At 40.4% G+C, this 14424-nt stretch overlaps 1 protein-coding gene and 1 pseudogene across 2 annotated transcripts; one reads left to right on the forward strand and one right to left on the reverse strand.

Annotated features, from left to right (window-relative positions):
• Nucleotides 1-5889: 5889 nt before the first annotated feature.
• On the reverse strand, nt 5890-10682 carry LOC145487001 (uncharacterized). Its single transcript, XM_081465711.1, has 3 exons — nt 9532-10682; nt 8859-9083; nt 5890-8253 (listed from the first exon to the last, which is right to left on the reverse strand). Exons 2-3 carry the CDS (start codon nt 8907-8909, stop codon nt 7897-7899), a joined length of 408 nt encoding a protein of 135 aa, XP_081321837.1. The 5' UTR covers nt 8910-9083; nt 9532-10682; the 3' UTR covers nt 5890-7896.
• A 303-nt stretch (nt 10683-10985) lies between these two features.
• Nucleotides 10986-12965, forward strand: LOC145487000 (uncharacterized; annotated as a pseudogene). The gene is made up of 2 exons (XR_014049345.1): nt 10986-11032; nt 11650-12965. The product of XR_014049345.1 is annotated as an uncharacterized LOC145487000 (transcript).
• The last annotated feature ends 1459 nt before the right edge of the window (nt 12966-14424 follow it).

Here is a 14424-nt window from a genome sequence, read left to right on the forward strand (position 1 = left end):
ATCACGTGATATCGCATTAAATTAGTTCTATCCAACATGGCGTGTGTTCATTGACGATCTTACAATTGTGTTGCTGAATGAGAATGGAACATTTCCCAATTTAGATGCCTATGTGGCATTTACAGTTGAACATGGGAACTCATGGCCAAACAGTCATAGAGGCAAAGTACCCAAGATTATTTCAAGTGACTCCGGCAGTTCTGATGATGCGGATTTTAGAATGGAGGCTTATTGGCTGGCTACCAACTCGAAGAAATGGAGAAAGAAATTTAAAGGGAAAAAGGCGGACAAACACATGGCAAACAGCAGCCTCCGCTGGTTTGGATGGTGGCAGTGAGTGGTTTTTAAGGCAACAGTGGGGAACTAAGGGACCGATCAGAAGATCAAACCTGAGAAGAATTGCTTAACTTAATGCAGACTCAACAACGTGTGCAAAGTTAAGAGAGCTGGTCGGTAGGGAGTTAGTACAACCCCTGAGCACCATTGCTTGGTATGGCAGCAACTACCTGTCTCTAAATGACTAACCAAGAAGAGTAGGTAAGTTCTTTAATTCTTTTTTTCTTTTCTTATTATTTTTTCCATCTTTTTACATTATAATAAAGTATGTACCTGTATTACGCTTGCTTGAGCACACTGAACAGTGGTCGTCTCATGGGAATTCAAAATGGCGTTGTCAAAATTCCAGCACCTTCCAGCGCAGTTTTTGCTTTAGCATGTGAGATCACCAGATTCTTTCCTGCCGGATAGCTTTGCTCTTCACTGCTGGCATGTGTGACTCAAAGGTGAACCTGCTCACAGGCTAATTTTTCTTCCATTTTGCTGATTGTAATCACGTGTGCAGACTTCACTGCAAGGTAATCAGGTTTAAAAAACTTGCGCTGTTTTATGTTAAGGAAAACTAGATAGAATACCCTACAAGCAGAGGTCCCTTACCCCGGTTGTTCGGAGTTGTGGCTAAATGCTCTATCTCGGAAGAAAGGATTTTTACTATAGCCCCCCCCTGGAAGTGAAGTGAATTTCCCAGGAGAGGGGTCAAAATTAATTCTCGTTTTTGTTGTTACGTGCTCATTATCTTTTCTGTTTGGAACAATTAATACATGGTGTTCATCAATAAAAATTACCAGAATTACTCACAGTTTCAATGAATCATTTACAGTATTACATATGAAAGTTTACAGTACAGTATTTAACAAATTAAGACAAATAATTTTCAATTAACTATTAATAATACATTGTATATGAATGAATAAATTTTGAATTGTACTGCTTTTCATTGTAGTCTTGGTAGTTAACTACAGACTTTGTTACCTTTTGTTGTTATTCAGTCAGTGCTAAACAGAGACATTTTGCATTCTTTGAATAGGTAAATACTGGTCAGGGACAAGAAAAATCTTTGCAGTTTTGTCATGTGCTTGGGAAAGCAAGTACGATGGACAACAACAGTCAAAAGCAATGTTGGGTATCTCAGCAGCTGGAGCTGTGAAGGAAGCCGTAAACCCTCTCACGGCTAAAATTGTTGCCATGGATGAAAAAGTGGAAAAAGTACAGAACTTTATGTTGAAGGGACCTGAGTCTGTATTGAAGGATATTGCCATCTTTCCGAAAGAAATGTTTAAATGCCCCATATGTTTGATCCCACCTAATGATGAAATACCATATGTGGTATCATACTGCAATCAAGTCTTTTGCGTGCCATGTATCGAGCACCTAGTGGGGAAGAAGGATGTGAAGTGCCCTCTTTGCAAACAAAGGCGGGGTCCACTTTACCCAGTCCTGTTGCCTGGGGCAAGAGAGTTGGTAGAGAAAGTATCTGCAATTCCAATAGAAAATGAGTAACTCAACACAAGATTCAAACTTTGTACTTAACTGAGTAGGAGTAGTAAGAACCAAACCTGTACTGATGTATTGTTTATGTTATGGACGACTTGTGGTTGGAAGCAGCAATGTCATGAAGCATTCACATTATTGGACTTGAGAATTTCACGTTATGAACTGGAGGGCATACCTCAAGAAGTACAAATTGTAGAAACAACCAAAATTGAGTAGATGCAGTGTTCACATCATGGTTGCATTGAGTATACAAATAATCAGTGTTTATATTATACACATGTACTTGCTTCTAATAAAATGAAGTCAGTGTCTTTCAAGTGTAGAAATCACTACAGTAAATGTCATGTTTTGTTTGAAATGCATTTATTGTGCCATCTTCATGCCCCATGTTACTAGAATGGAGAGTGATGGGGGCCTAGAGAGGTATCAAGAACAGCCTTCTTCCACTTTATCGAAGTTCAAGGCAGTTTCGCTTCAAGATGTAAAACAATCCATCATGGCAGCGCCTTCCAAGTCCTGTTCACTGGATCCACTTCCGACCAGTTTACTGAAAAAGGGTATCAACGTATTGCTGCCTTCTATTACCTCTGTAATAAATCGATCGCTAGAGGTTGGAGAGTTCCCTGCCACCTTCAAGCACGGCCTTGTAACACCTTTATTGAAAAAATCTGATCTCGACCATGAAATACTGAAGAAGTACCGTCCAATCAGCAACCTTCCCTTCCTTGGTAAGATGATCGAACACGTAGTAGCAATGCAGTTTAAGCACCATCTGGTCATCAATAACCTGTATACCAAAACTGTCAGCTTACCGTGCATATCATAGCACCGAAACAGCCTTGCTGCAAGTTTCCAATGACATCAACTTAGCGCTTGACAATCACGATGTTGTTCTAGTCTTGCTTGACTTATCGTCTGCCTTTCACACCATAGACCATAGTGTCCTTATGGATAGGTTATACACCCGGTTTGGTCTGAGAGGTACTGCCCTGGCTTGGATGAAATAGTATCTGGCAAATCGCTCGCAGGCAGTTGTTATCAAAGATGTTCACTCTTTTTCTGCTAAGTTAATCTGCGGTGTTCCTCAAGGTTCAGTGCTGGGCCCGCTGTTGTTCTCCCTCTACGTCACGCCCATTGAAGATATAATTATCGCCCATGGCCTCCAGTCCATGATATTTGCGGACGACACGCAAATGTACTTGGTTATGCAACGATCTGAACAATCATCTTGTTTGAGTAAGCTAGAGCTTTGTGCACAGGATATCTTATCTTGGATGGCTGATAATAAATTATTATGCAACTCATTGAAAACTGAAATTTTACATTTTTCATCTCGTTATCTTCAGCGTCAACCTATAGCCGCAGTGAATATTGCTGGTTCTGAGATCAAGACAAGCGTGAATGCCCAGGATCTTGGGGTCACTCTCGACCAGTGCTTAACCATGTCCACGCATGTAAGCAATCTTTGCAAATCTGCTTCATTTGCTCTAAAGCGTATTGGAAATATTCGTCAGTATCTTGACCAACCAAGTACAGAAAAATTGGTTCACGCCTTTGTGTCCTCTAAACTGGACTACTGTAACAGTCTCTTGTATGGTCTCCCTGACAAGGAAATCTCGAAAATTCAACGCGTTCAGAACTCGGCTGCCCGGCTGGTTACAAAAACAAGGAAAGCGGATCACATCACGGCAATCCTCCACAAGCTTCACTGGCTGTCCGTGGGCAAGCATTTCATTTTTAAGATTTTACTTTTTACTTAGAAAATTTTAAATGGTTTAGCACCCTGTTACTTGGCGGAACTTATTAATCTTCATCAACCGATAAGGTGTCTTCGTTCAAATAATGATCACCTGCGACTGCACATACCGGTGTTTAGGACAAAGACCTACAGGGGACGTGCCTTTTCATCTTGTGCGCCAGCACTGTGGAATAGCCTCCCACTTGATGTTAGAAGTGCCCATCAGTGGATATGTTTAAAACTAAGCTTAAAACGTTTCTGTTTAATACTGATCTTTAGTATTTCTATAATGAATTTTAGTATCTTATGATGACTTTTAGTATTTAATGAATTTTAGTATTTTATCATCCATTGTAATTTAATATATTCTCCTTATGTTGGTTTCGTTATCGTTTTTCACATTTTTATTCTGTAAGAGCATTGAGATTTTTTAATGTAATGCGCTAGAAATAAATTATTATAAATTATTATTAAGTAGACCTGAAATTCAACTGCCAATAAACTTCCTAAAACTTAAGTACATGTCCAATAGATATCATTCAGTAAAAGCAACTGCCATGGTTGTAAAAGCCATTTTTTATATATATATTTAGGCCATACACACCGAAATATCTAATTTATGATCAAGCTACAGCCGTAGGTCATGTATTCTATTAGTAATTCTGATAAAACTTTTGAGACCTGCCTTAAATGGCTTTGGATTATCATTTACAGCGTGTGAGAAAATCCTAGAAATACAATTTTCTGAGAGAAATTGCTGGTCTCTCCTTTCTTGCAAGGTAGGACTGGATTCTAACAGGTCTTCTCCAACAACAAAGTCTTGGGTAAGTGTGTCACCTTCACATTGATACATTGCAACTGAAGCTTTAGTACTGGGTGCAGTGTGCTCAGGTAAAGGCTGAAGGCATTTGGTCTCCAAGCACTTCAGTGCAGGAATTCCATGGCCAATCCACCCTCAAATAAAGAACTTCATTAAAGCAGAATTGGAAATTTATTCACAGCTTTTGGGACAGAGTCACTAAAAATCTTTGTATGTCTAGAATGTGAAAATTATGTTGTCAAACGAAGTATTAGTATTTTCTGCAAAAACACAACATAACTACCAACTCGGTAAATGATCAAAGTGAAACTAAAATACAGGTAAAAATATTTCACCACAGTTCCTGGCATCATTCAAAATTCTGTCAGGTACCAATATCCTATCAGTTGAGAAATGATATAAGACACCTTAAGATACCCCGATTTTCTTGGACATGCCATTAGAGACTGCATCACCCAAGCTGAAAATGAAGTGGACACTAATTTGGAGAGAGTTGTACCCAGTGTTACCCGTATTTGTCACCTGCCTGATTTTAGCTTTTATGTCTTTTAGTGGGAAACTTGTATGAATAAGATCAACCGGTTTGATACCCTTAAATAATATCGAGTTACTTCATTGTTTATATGGAAATGAATTCTTCCAGAGAAATTCACCAAAAGGAATAGCCACTTGAATTTAAAAGAGAGATCAGTTGGTTCACAAAGACTTTCGACAGCCTAATACAAAGTGTGCAGTCTCTTCAGCAACAATTGATGCCTTTCAAACCATGATCTGGGATAAATGCATCAGTCAATTCCAGCAGTGCCCATCCCCCCCGGGCAACCATGGGGCATTTGCTCAAGTTGTCAGTCCCAGGGGTGGGGCATCCGCAATTTTATCGCGGCCTGGGGGCTGGACATTTGCATACCTGGGGGCGATCCCCGGGCATTCGATACATGTGTTTTGGAAAGTGCCATGGATGAGTTCATCGGGATAGATGAGGCGTTTGTCAAACAATGGCTTGTTTGTCAGGGACTAGAGAAACTTGTTTTTAAAGTTATGTTTTCTCAATTTTAGATATTTCTTCATTACTTGTAAGCATATAAATATAAGCGACAAGGTGAACTATATTTTGTTTATCACAAAACAATAACTGACGTGAACACGACTATTTCGCATTTCGCATTCAAAACTAGCCTAGCATTTTTAGATTCATGAAAGTGGAGTTAAAATACTTAAGGTTTGCGAATTCAAGTGATGCGATCTTGAAGACAGATCTTGCGAGCTTAAAATGCAATGCATCATCATTTAAAATGTCTTGATTCTTCACAGAAAAAGTAGCCTGCGAATACAGTCGCCTATCATCGCTCGCGGCTGGGGGCACGTCCGCCGCAATCCCATCTATCCTCTAGCAAACTGTTAAAAGACAAATATAAATAAATAAATATAATGAGAATCAACTAACATGTACTGTTGTCCTTGAAGTCTTACCGTTGCATTAAAAAACTGCGGAGGTGTTGGAAGGCGACGATCCCGGGGCGGGGCATTTGCCCTCTTTCTTTGTCCCCACCCCGGGGAATTTACCCATTTTTTAAAAAAAATGCTAATGCCTGGGGAATCCCCCGGGAGGGGGGGGGATGGGCACTGCTGGAGTTGACTGATGTAAACCCTTTGACGATTTACTACCCTCATACAGTAAGTCTTGGAATGTAATGACCCATGTTTTTCCCATTTCTAGCTACATACTTCATTTCATCCCTACCATGGACAATGGTCACGACAAAACCTGCTATTGTTTACAGCAGAAGCTCATCACATTGTCGAACTGCGATGCTTCTGTTTACAGTACAGTAACTGTACATTTTAAACACTACCTGCCCTGGACAAACAAAACTCTGCTTTCCAATCTTTTGTTCATAACTCAAAACACTGAATATTAGTGAATCTACATGCAAGAGGAATACGAGATATCTTGTGACCCAAAGGTGCACAGGAGACTAGATCAGGCCAAGCTCCCTTCGATCATCAGTCAGATCAGTCATGCAACTTTTTGGAATCTTTTTGTTGTAGTGCTTCTGGCTACCTATCTCTGTTGTGTAAATATCAATAATTGTTTATTAATTCTTCTAACAAAATCAAATTGTGCAGCAATCCAAGGCATCTACCAGATTCTTTAACTCGATCTGTCGCATGATACATATCAACACATATGAAAGTAGAAAGCCTCAACATTCTTTTGTCTCTTAAATAATGTCTAGGTTTCACCACCAATGAGCTTTATTGTCCTGCTGCATCAGGAGATCGAGGCTGGCTGTCGACTGACCATGTAACATGGGTATCGAGTCAATTAAATACCATGCAACAGGATACGATGGTTTTGTGCCCTAATGCCGTAGTCAACATTGCTAATGAAATGAGCAGGAAAGGTAAACTATTTAACTTTGGAACTCTTAAGCGGCTGATGTTACTTGTAAATGTCAGGAAAAGAAATGGCCAGACCTTCATCAGTGGCATGAGAAATTCAGGGAATCACTAGGTCCTTGTAGCTGTTGAGTTGCGACCCTTCAAGTGTATCATATACTGTGACACGTTAGCCTGGGAACCCCCATCAAATATTTTAGAAGTGGTAAACAGCTTCACAAACCACATACCCCATGTTGGGAGTTACGATAGTTCTAGCATTTGCACTGCTCACTCCCCTTTGGCTGTCTTCTCGGTTGGGCTGTGTGTGCAACTGGAGATGTTGAAACTACCTGTTTCAGACTTGTTCTGACATATGTGGAGTCATTGCTGTAATCAGTGCAGTGCTTGCGACATTACACAGAACACTTTTTCATTCCTAAATGGCCCGTACTTTAAAGAGGCAATCTATCTACAAGGAGCCAACATTCCTACTATTTGAGAGGAGTCTTGATATCATGGTTTGCTGAAGGCCGCATTGACATTGATTACATTTTGCTGCAGCCCAGCTGGCACGATAATGTTCCCACGAAGTCTGACCACCTTTTTAGCCTACGCAGACACGGCTGGCAATTCCAAGGAAATGACCATAAAGCACCGTCATCATGTGGGTCGACTCCAGGAACAGCACAGGGTCATTCACCCTCTCAAGAACATCCAGTTCCAGCTTCTTCTTTAGCCCACTCTGCTACTAGTACCCACACCTGTGTCTGAAGCAAGTAACTCCTTGAATGGTTCAGCATGGACGTTCGGCCATTCAGCATCTCCAAATGCAAAGTTGTCACCTTCTTCAAAGAACTCCCCTTTAGCCATGAAACCAAATTTGCCATTGAATAAAAATTCCTCCTTAAATCTGAAAAGGCCCTTGTCCAAAATTTCTTCTTTGTCCGAGAAATCCAAAAAGTTTAAACACTCCTCAAGTGAGCAAACACTTACTGCCAAAGAAACAAGACCTTCTACCCATAGAGATCCATCTTCATCGCTTGATGACATGTGCAGCAGTACTTCAGTAGCTAGACCACAATCAAAGTCAGCCACATCCTGTGCACTAGGTAGTTCAGGGGCAGCATCAACGTCTAGTACAAGTAATGATGATCCTCATGATCATCCATCTGCCACTAGAGAACCCCCAATGTCTTCTGCTAAGACAACCGCTTCTCCACAGACTGAAAGGTAGGGATGGTCTGCTGGTGTTGGTTGACTTAAATGGCAGGTACTCTGCAGACTGACGGAACTGTTTTGTAGCCACATCAGGGGTAGAGAACGTAGGTGGTGGGGATTGCTGGTTGAGCTGCGAGTTAGTCTGCTGCAACAGCTTATCCAGTTTGGCTTCTTGCCTTGCAAATGTGCACTCCAGCCTCTCTAGAATAGTTCTTATCAGTCGTAGTTCAGCAGAAGTACTATCTTGTCTCTCAGCATTGCATACCTAAGTGAGAAAATTATGTTAGCCATGCATATATATATGAAAAGAAAATGAATGTGTGTGTTGAAATTTGTAAATACAATACAAATATATGTTGTTTTAACTAAACCGTATAAAATTCTCTCTTTCCCAGATGGCAAAACTAGAGTCAAAAAACAACAAAAACAGTGCTAGCCATCTGTTCGATTGTAATAACATTGTGTGCATCATATCAGGCTGTATTGCCAGGAGTCTGGCTCCAAATTACTTCAACGTCATTAAAGTCAATAAAACGAAAATGTCATACGCTATATAATCTAACAATTCTCACAATATTATTTTCAGACTAAAGTGGGTAAAAAAATATGTATATTCAGCCTCAGCCGGAAAAATAATATAATATCAATAATCCTTCCATTTCAAAGTAGCTTGTTCCAGCAGGCTCTCGGTCAGTGGGGACAATCGAAAAAGCGGGTGAGCGACAAGCGGGGTCTGCCTTCTCCTTTTCTCTCCCCAATCCCACTCATCACTGATCCAGCTCATTGCCCGCCCGCTTTTTTCATCATCCCCACTGACGGAGAGCTTGGAATAGGCTATTCTCAAAGTAATAGAAATGCATTATAACTCACATTTGTCATATTGTTCACGGTGTTCATTGCGTCTGCAATCAACTGCCCCATACTTGGATCATCTATTTCATCATCAATGTCTGGAAAGCTGCTGGGGGGAGGCGTTACAACTTTCCTTTATAGGGCCGTCAAGGTTGAGGCTAACGGCAAGTCATCTGAACTGTCACTGGCATCTGACTCGGACTCTTCAACGAAGAATTTGTTCGGTGACTTTGTGGCCAGAATCTGCAAACAATAATCAAAGTTGACTTTGGTACATAATACAACCAAATGAAATAGAAAGCGAAAGGATATTCTGTAGTTTGTGACAGAATAGAAACGACAGCTGCCTAGGCTGGCACCCTAAAATTAACGGTTTTCACACTTCAAATACACGTAAAACAGGTCAAAATATGCAGTCTTTAACAATATACTACAGCTATATATTCTTACATGAGATTTAGATAAAGAAATGTCTGTATCACTTGTCAAAAATCATGTCGAATGATGCAGAAGCAACACTGATTCAACAACCTGATATTTTACTCTTAACTTAGCTTATGTAGAGTACTTCTAATGTGATAACTGAGCTATACTGCATGAGTAGCAGTATTTTAAAAGCCAATAACAGGTTTCCGCACTTGGAATGAAAACTGATAATAAAGTTTCCTAGATTCGTACAACAAATATTTACCTTTCCTGCGGGTTTCTCTTTTTTCTTTGGCCTTTGGGTCTCTCGTCTTCCTTTTTTTGCAGGTTTACTGGATTGAGCAGCCTCTGAGATCTGAAAAGGAAGTCAAAAAGTTTATATTAATATCAAATATGCAGGGTGTGTGAAAAAAAATCAGTTCAGAACGAACAGTACGCAGATGTACAGCAAAAGTTGACACAAAAATTTGCCAATGCATAAATCAGATCCCACAGCAGCAAACTTGTCTTTGACGGTGGCGAGCCACAAAAGTTTTCTCTTACTTTGATTACTGAGCTGTCCCAATCTATCGTAATCTCTTCATTACGAAAAACAATGGTTTAAATAAGTTTATCGCAAATTAAGACAGGTAAAAACTCGCCAGTTTTCGTTTCACTCAATGTGGCTGCTGGTCGTCTTTAGAAGAAGACTCAGGCTCGTTCTCATCATTCACGGGGTAGCAGCTTAAAACAGCAGTGTATTCCTTTTTGGTTTTCCCCCAGATTACTCGTACTTTTTGACCTTGTTTGATCGGCGATGGATCAACTATAGCGGTACGAAACACGTCTGAATAATGTCCTCGACTCCAATTTACGCGTACGATTTGTTTACTCATTTTAACGGTGGTGATTGTGGAAAGCAGCAACAAGTGTTTATTGACTAGCCCAAGGATTTCAACCTTTTTATAGCAAAACACAACCTCCAGTCGGATCGAAAATCCTGCAAATTGATTGGCTTTTGCATCGACTATTATAAGATTCGAATTGTTATTCAAATGTAATCAAAAACAACACATCAACTATTGTTACACGTGCTGTTGGTTTTTGGTATGCATGCCGCCCTCCCTTGTCAAAAAAACACCGTTTCGTTTAAGGCGCTGTGAAATTTGTGCATACTTTTCTACTAATACCTCAAATTTACAATTAATGTTTTCATCAAGTGGATCGATTTCCAAGTCTTTTTCATCATGCGCACAGACTCATTATTCACTAAAGAGTGTGCGGCGGGCGTGCGCCTTGCACTTAAATGATTTCACACATCATTGTTTACAAGTCCTTTTGACTGAAAGAATGCTACAATGCTTTCGATTAATCTATTTTGAGTTGCAAAATGATTGCTAACGCATGTTCGCTCATAATTTAGCAATGTTTACAATTTTTTTTCTTACTGCTGTGACCAGGTTCACAAAAACATGACAATGCATTTTTAGCACAAATTTAGAATTTCAGTTTGGTAGAAACTATTTCCTTTCTTTATCAAATCAACCCACATAACCTAACCACACAGGATTTACATCATGAATTTCCTATATGTCACACCACCACACCTTGTACTAGAATCATGAGAATTTCCTTCTATTGTTTGTTTCCTAATAAAAGAAGTGCAGTTAGTTAGTTTAATTCAGTGGTTCAAAGTGTTCAAGACCTGCACTTTCAAGTTGAGGACCCCTTGATCAAGTACTGTTCCTTGTGACCTAAGTTAGTGATTCGTTTCACTCAGGATTTTGGTATGTCACATTTAACCTTGTTATTATGTCTAAAGTTTAGGTTTTAAGTTCAAAACTACAGTCAACTTGTACTTATCTTAAACCAATTGTTTAATCTTTGCTTGCATCCTCTGTTGATTCATGTCCAAATTGTATCTAGGATTCATTGTATGTGTAGTTTCCAAAACATTGTATTTGTCTCTACATAAGACTCATTTTAGTGCTGAGTTCATTGTTGAAATTAGATATTTCACTGTTAGTCTAGCTTTGTTTAACCCAGCTATGATGACAGATGTTGTCCTGACACAAAGTAACAAGTTTACAGTTTTCTTAGTTTTATGTCGGACAATTATTCAAATTGCTAGCAAGATCAGTTTATTTCATTGTTTTGCTGTTTTGAGCTATTATTTGGTTTATGTTTCACTTGTTTTCAGTTAATTCACATTTAGTTCTAAGAATAGCTTTTTATTAGTGCCAGATAAGAGGATTAATATTTTACTCAGTGTCATGCAATGCTTTGTAGGAATTTAGTGAATGCTCATTGTAACACTCAAGTTTTACTATTATTTCTGTATTATATTTTGATTATGTTATTGTAATATTTTTAGTGATTTGCTATTTTAATTTATTCTTTTCAGTTTGCAATCACCCTTTTTTTTCCTTTTGTATAATTTCTGTATTCCTGCATAAATAAATTTTATTGTGGCTACAAGTCTGTTTCGTTGTTCACTAACAACACCAGAACCTGCCTCGGTCACATTTGGCGCTGCGAGCAGGGTACAAAAAAAAGAAATCGAAAAAAGTCAGCAATTTTATAAAAAGGGTGGTTGCAATAATAGCACAAGGATCAAATCACCATGACTACAGAGGAGCTATCAACAAAAGTGGATGAATTGACCCAGATGTACAAGGAGGCAATGGAAGAACTAAAAGCCCTGAAGGAATCCACCAATCCGACTCAAGTGTCATCCTCAGTACCAGCAACAACAAATGGTGCAAAGCAAATTATTGTCTTTCCCCGCGACAAGAAGATAAAGAACTTCACTGGGAAGAAAACAGAAGGTGACCAACCAGTTGAAGACTTTATAGAAGAACTGAAGACAACATTTGAGGCACGAGAAATGACCCCACCTGAGAAAGTGGACTTCATAATGTCTCACCTGGATGGACCAGCAAAAGAAGAGGTACGAATGTACAGCGAAAAGGAGTGAAGTAACCCAAGCTTCCTTCTGGATGTTCTCGCACGAGCATTTGGAGAGAAACGTTCCAGCTCTCAACTCCTGAAGATGTTCTACGAGCGTAAGCAGAAAGAAAATGAAACACTTCGAGGGTACTCGTACAGCTTGAATGAACTACTCAAGTGCGTCACCAAAGCAGATCCAAAGGCAGTCCCTGACCCAGAGAAGACTCTACGGGACCAATTTGCAGACAATGTAAGGGACCCCTTTCTTAGAAAGGAACTGAAGAAGTTCATCCGAGAGCATCAGCCCGCATTCTTAGATTTAAGGGAGGAAGCCTTACGCTGGTCAGAAGAGGAGGAAAGACCACAGTGTGCAAGGCCCCCATTATCACAGGAAGTAGCAGCTGACATCCCAGATGAGAGTTCTCAGTGTAGTGCTGCTAGCTCCATCGTCACCCCCATGGATAAGGTATTGGAGGTCCTGCTCAAGCAGCAGAAGTCCTTAGAAGAACTGACGAGTTCAATTAGAGACCTCAAGCAGCCAAGGACCCAAATCCCGCCCAAGGAATGGAGTAGACAGCGCCCTAATATTGTTTGCTTCAAATGCAACAAGAATGGACACATTGCCAGGAACTGCAGGGTAAATGATGACCGCCTTGTCAGGAAGGGACCACCACAAGGTAGACAGCGCCCTGACAAGCCGTCAAACTAACTCCCTCTGCCACAAGGAGCCAAGTGACAGTAGGGGACAACAGTGGCTCAAATATGGATGTGTCAAGAATGTACGAGAAGGCAGTTGGAGAGTGCCCAGTGGCGACAGTACGACTGGGTGAAGTGGACGTACCTTGCCTCTTGGACTCAGGATCTGAAGTATCCACAATTACAGAAGAGTTTTTCAATGAACACTTTCGCCCTCAAGGGAAAACACTTTTACCTACCGGCGATTGGTTAAGACTTACAGCAGCAAATGGACTAGAGATACCATATGTCGGATACCTAGAACTGGATATTGAAGCCCTGGGAGTCATGATCCCACAAAGGGGAATTTTAGTCGTTAAGAGTCCAGCGAGTGAAGAGGCCAGGCAACGTAAGAAGATAACCCCTGGATTAATTGGAATGAACATTATTACCCAACTGCAAGAACCTTACAAAAATGGAAAAACGGACATTTTACCTGAATGGAGTGAAGTGTCGAAGATTGTTTCAAGTGCCAAATCTATTTCAGCACGTGGTTTTGCAAAAGTAGCCGGTAAGACCAAGGTTAGAATTCCGGCTGGATCTGTTTCTGTTGTCAAAATAACTGGATGGCATGGACCTCAAACAAGTAACACTGCTGCTCTTGTGGAACCATTAAGTGGACAGACTCCGGGAAACCTGATTGTCATAAATACAGTTACCGGTGTAGTTAATGGACAGCTTCATGTAAGAGTTGCGAACATTACTGATGAAGATGTCTGGCTTCAACCCCATACAAGAATAGGAGTACTTCACGAGATTAATAATGTTATGGATACTAAAAACACTGTTGACTTCAAGAGAGTTTCAGTCAATGAAGAGATGGTGTTTGTCAGAGAATCCACAACAGAAGAAGACCAAACACAACCTTTGGCATATCCAATTGATCTATCAGCCGTAGAATGTACACCTGAGCAAAGAGAGAAGCTTGAGACTCTCTTCCAGAAACATGCCAGCGTCTTTACAGAGAATGAGAATGACCTTGGATACACAGAAACAGTCAAGCACAAGATCCCAACTATCGATCAAGTACCAGTTGCACAGCCTTACAGAAGAATCCCACCAAACCAGTTTCAAGAGGCAAAGGATCACATACGAAAACTCCTGGATGGTGGCATCATTCGAGAAAGCCATAGCCCTTATGCCGCACCTATTGTGCTTGTCAGAAAAAAGGATGGATCCCTGAGACTATGCGTTGATTACAGACGTCTTAACTCCAAGACAGTAAGAGACCAGTTCCCTTTACCAAGAATTGAGGAATCTATTGATGCCATTGGAGGTGCAAGATGGTTTTCAACGATGGACCTCGCAAGTGGGTTCAACCAGGTTGCCATGGACGACGAAGACAGGTACAAGACTGCCTTCACAACGCCGTTCGGAATCTTCGAGTACAACAGAATGCCGATGGGTTTGACCAACAGTCCCGCGACCTTTCAGAGGCTTATGCAAACCTGTTTGAACGATTACATCTTTCAGATACTGCTTGTGTACCTGGATG

The sequence above is a fragment of the Orbicella franksi genome, chromosome 5 (assembly GCF_964199315.1).
Source record: "Orbicella franksi chromosome 5, jaOrbFran1.1, whole genome shotgun sequence".
Taxonomy (NCBI): domain Eukaryota; kingdom Metazoa; phylum Cnidaria; class Anthozoa; order Scleractinia; family Merulinidae; genus Orbicella; species Orbicella franksi.

Coding starts and splice junctions, on each gene's coding strand:
- LOC145487001 (XM_081465711.1), bottom strand. CDS start 8,909: ATGGGGCAGTTGATTGCAGACGCAATGAACACCGTGAACAATATGACA. Junction 8,254..8,858: donor CCGTGAACAATATGACAAAT/GTGAGTTATAAT, acceptor TTTCTCACTTAG/GTATGCAATGCTGAGAGACA.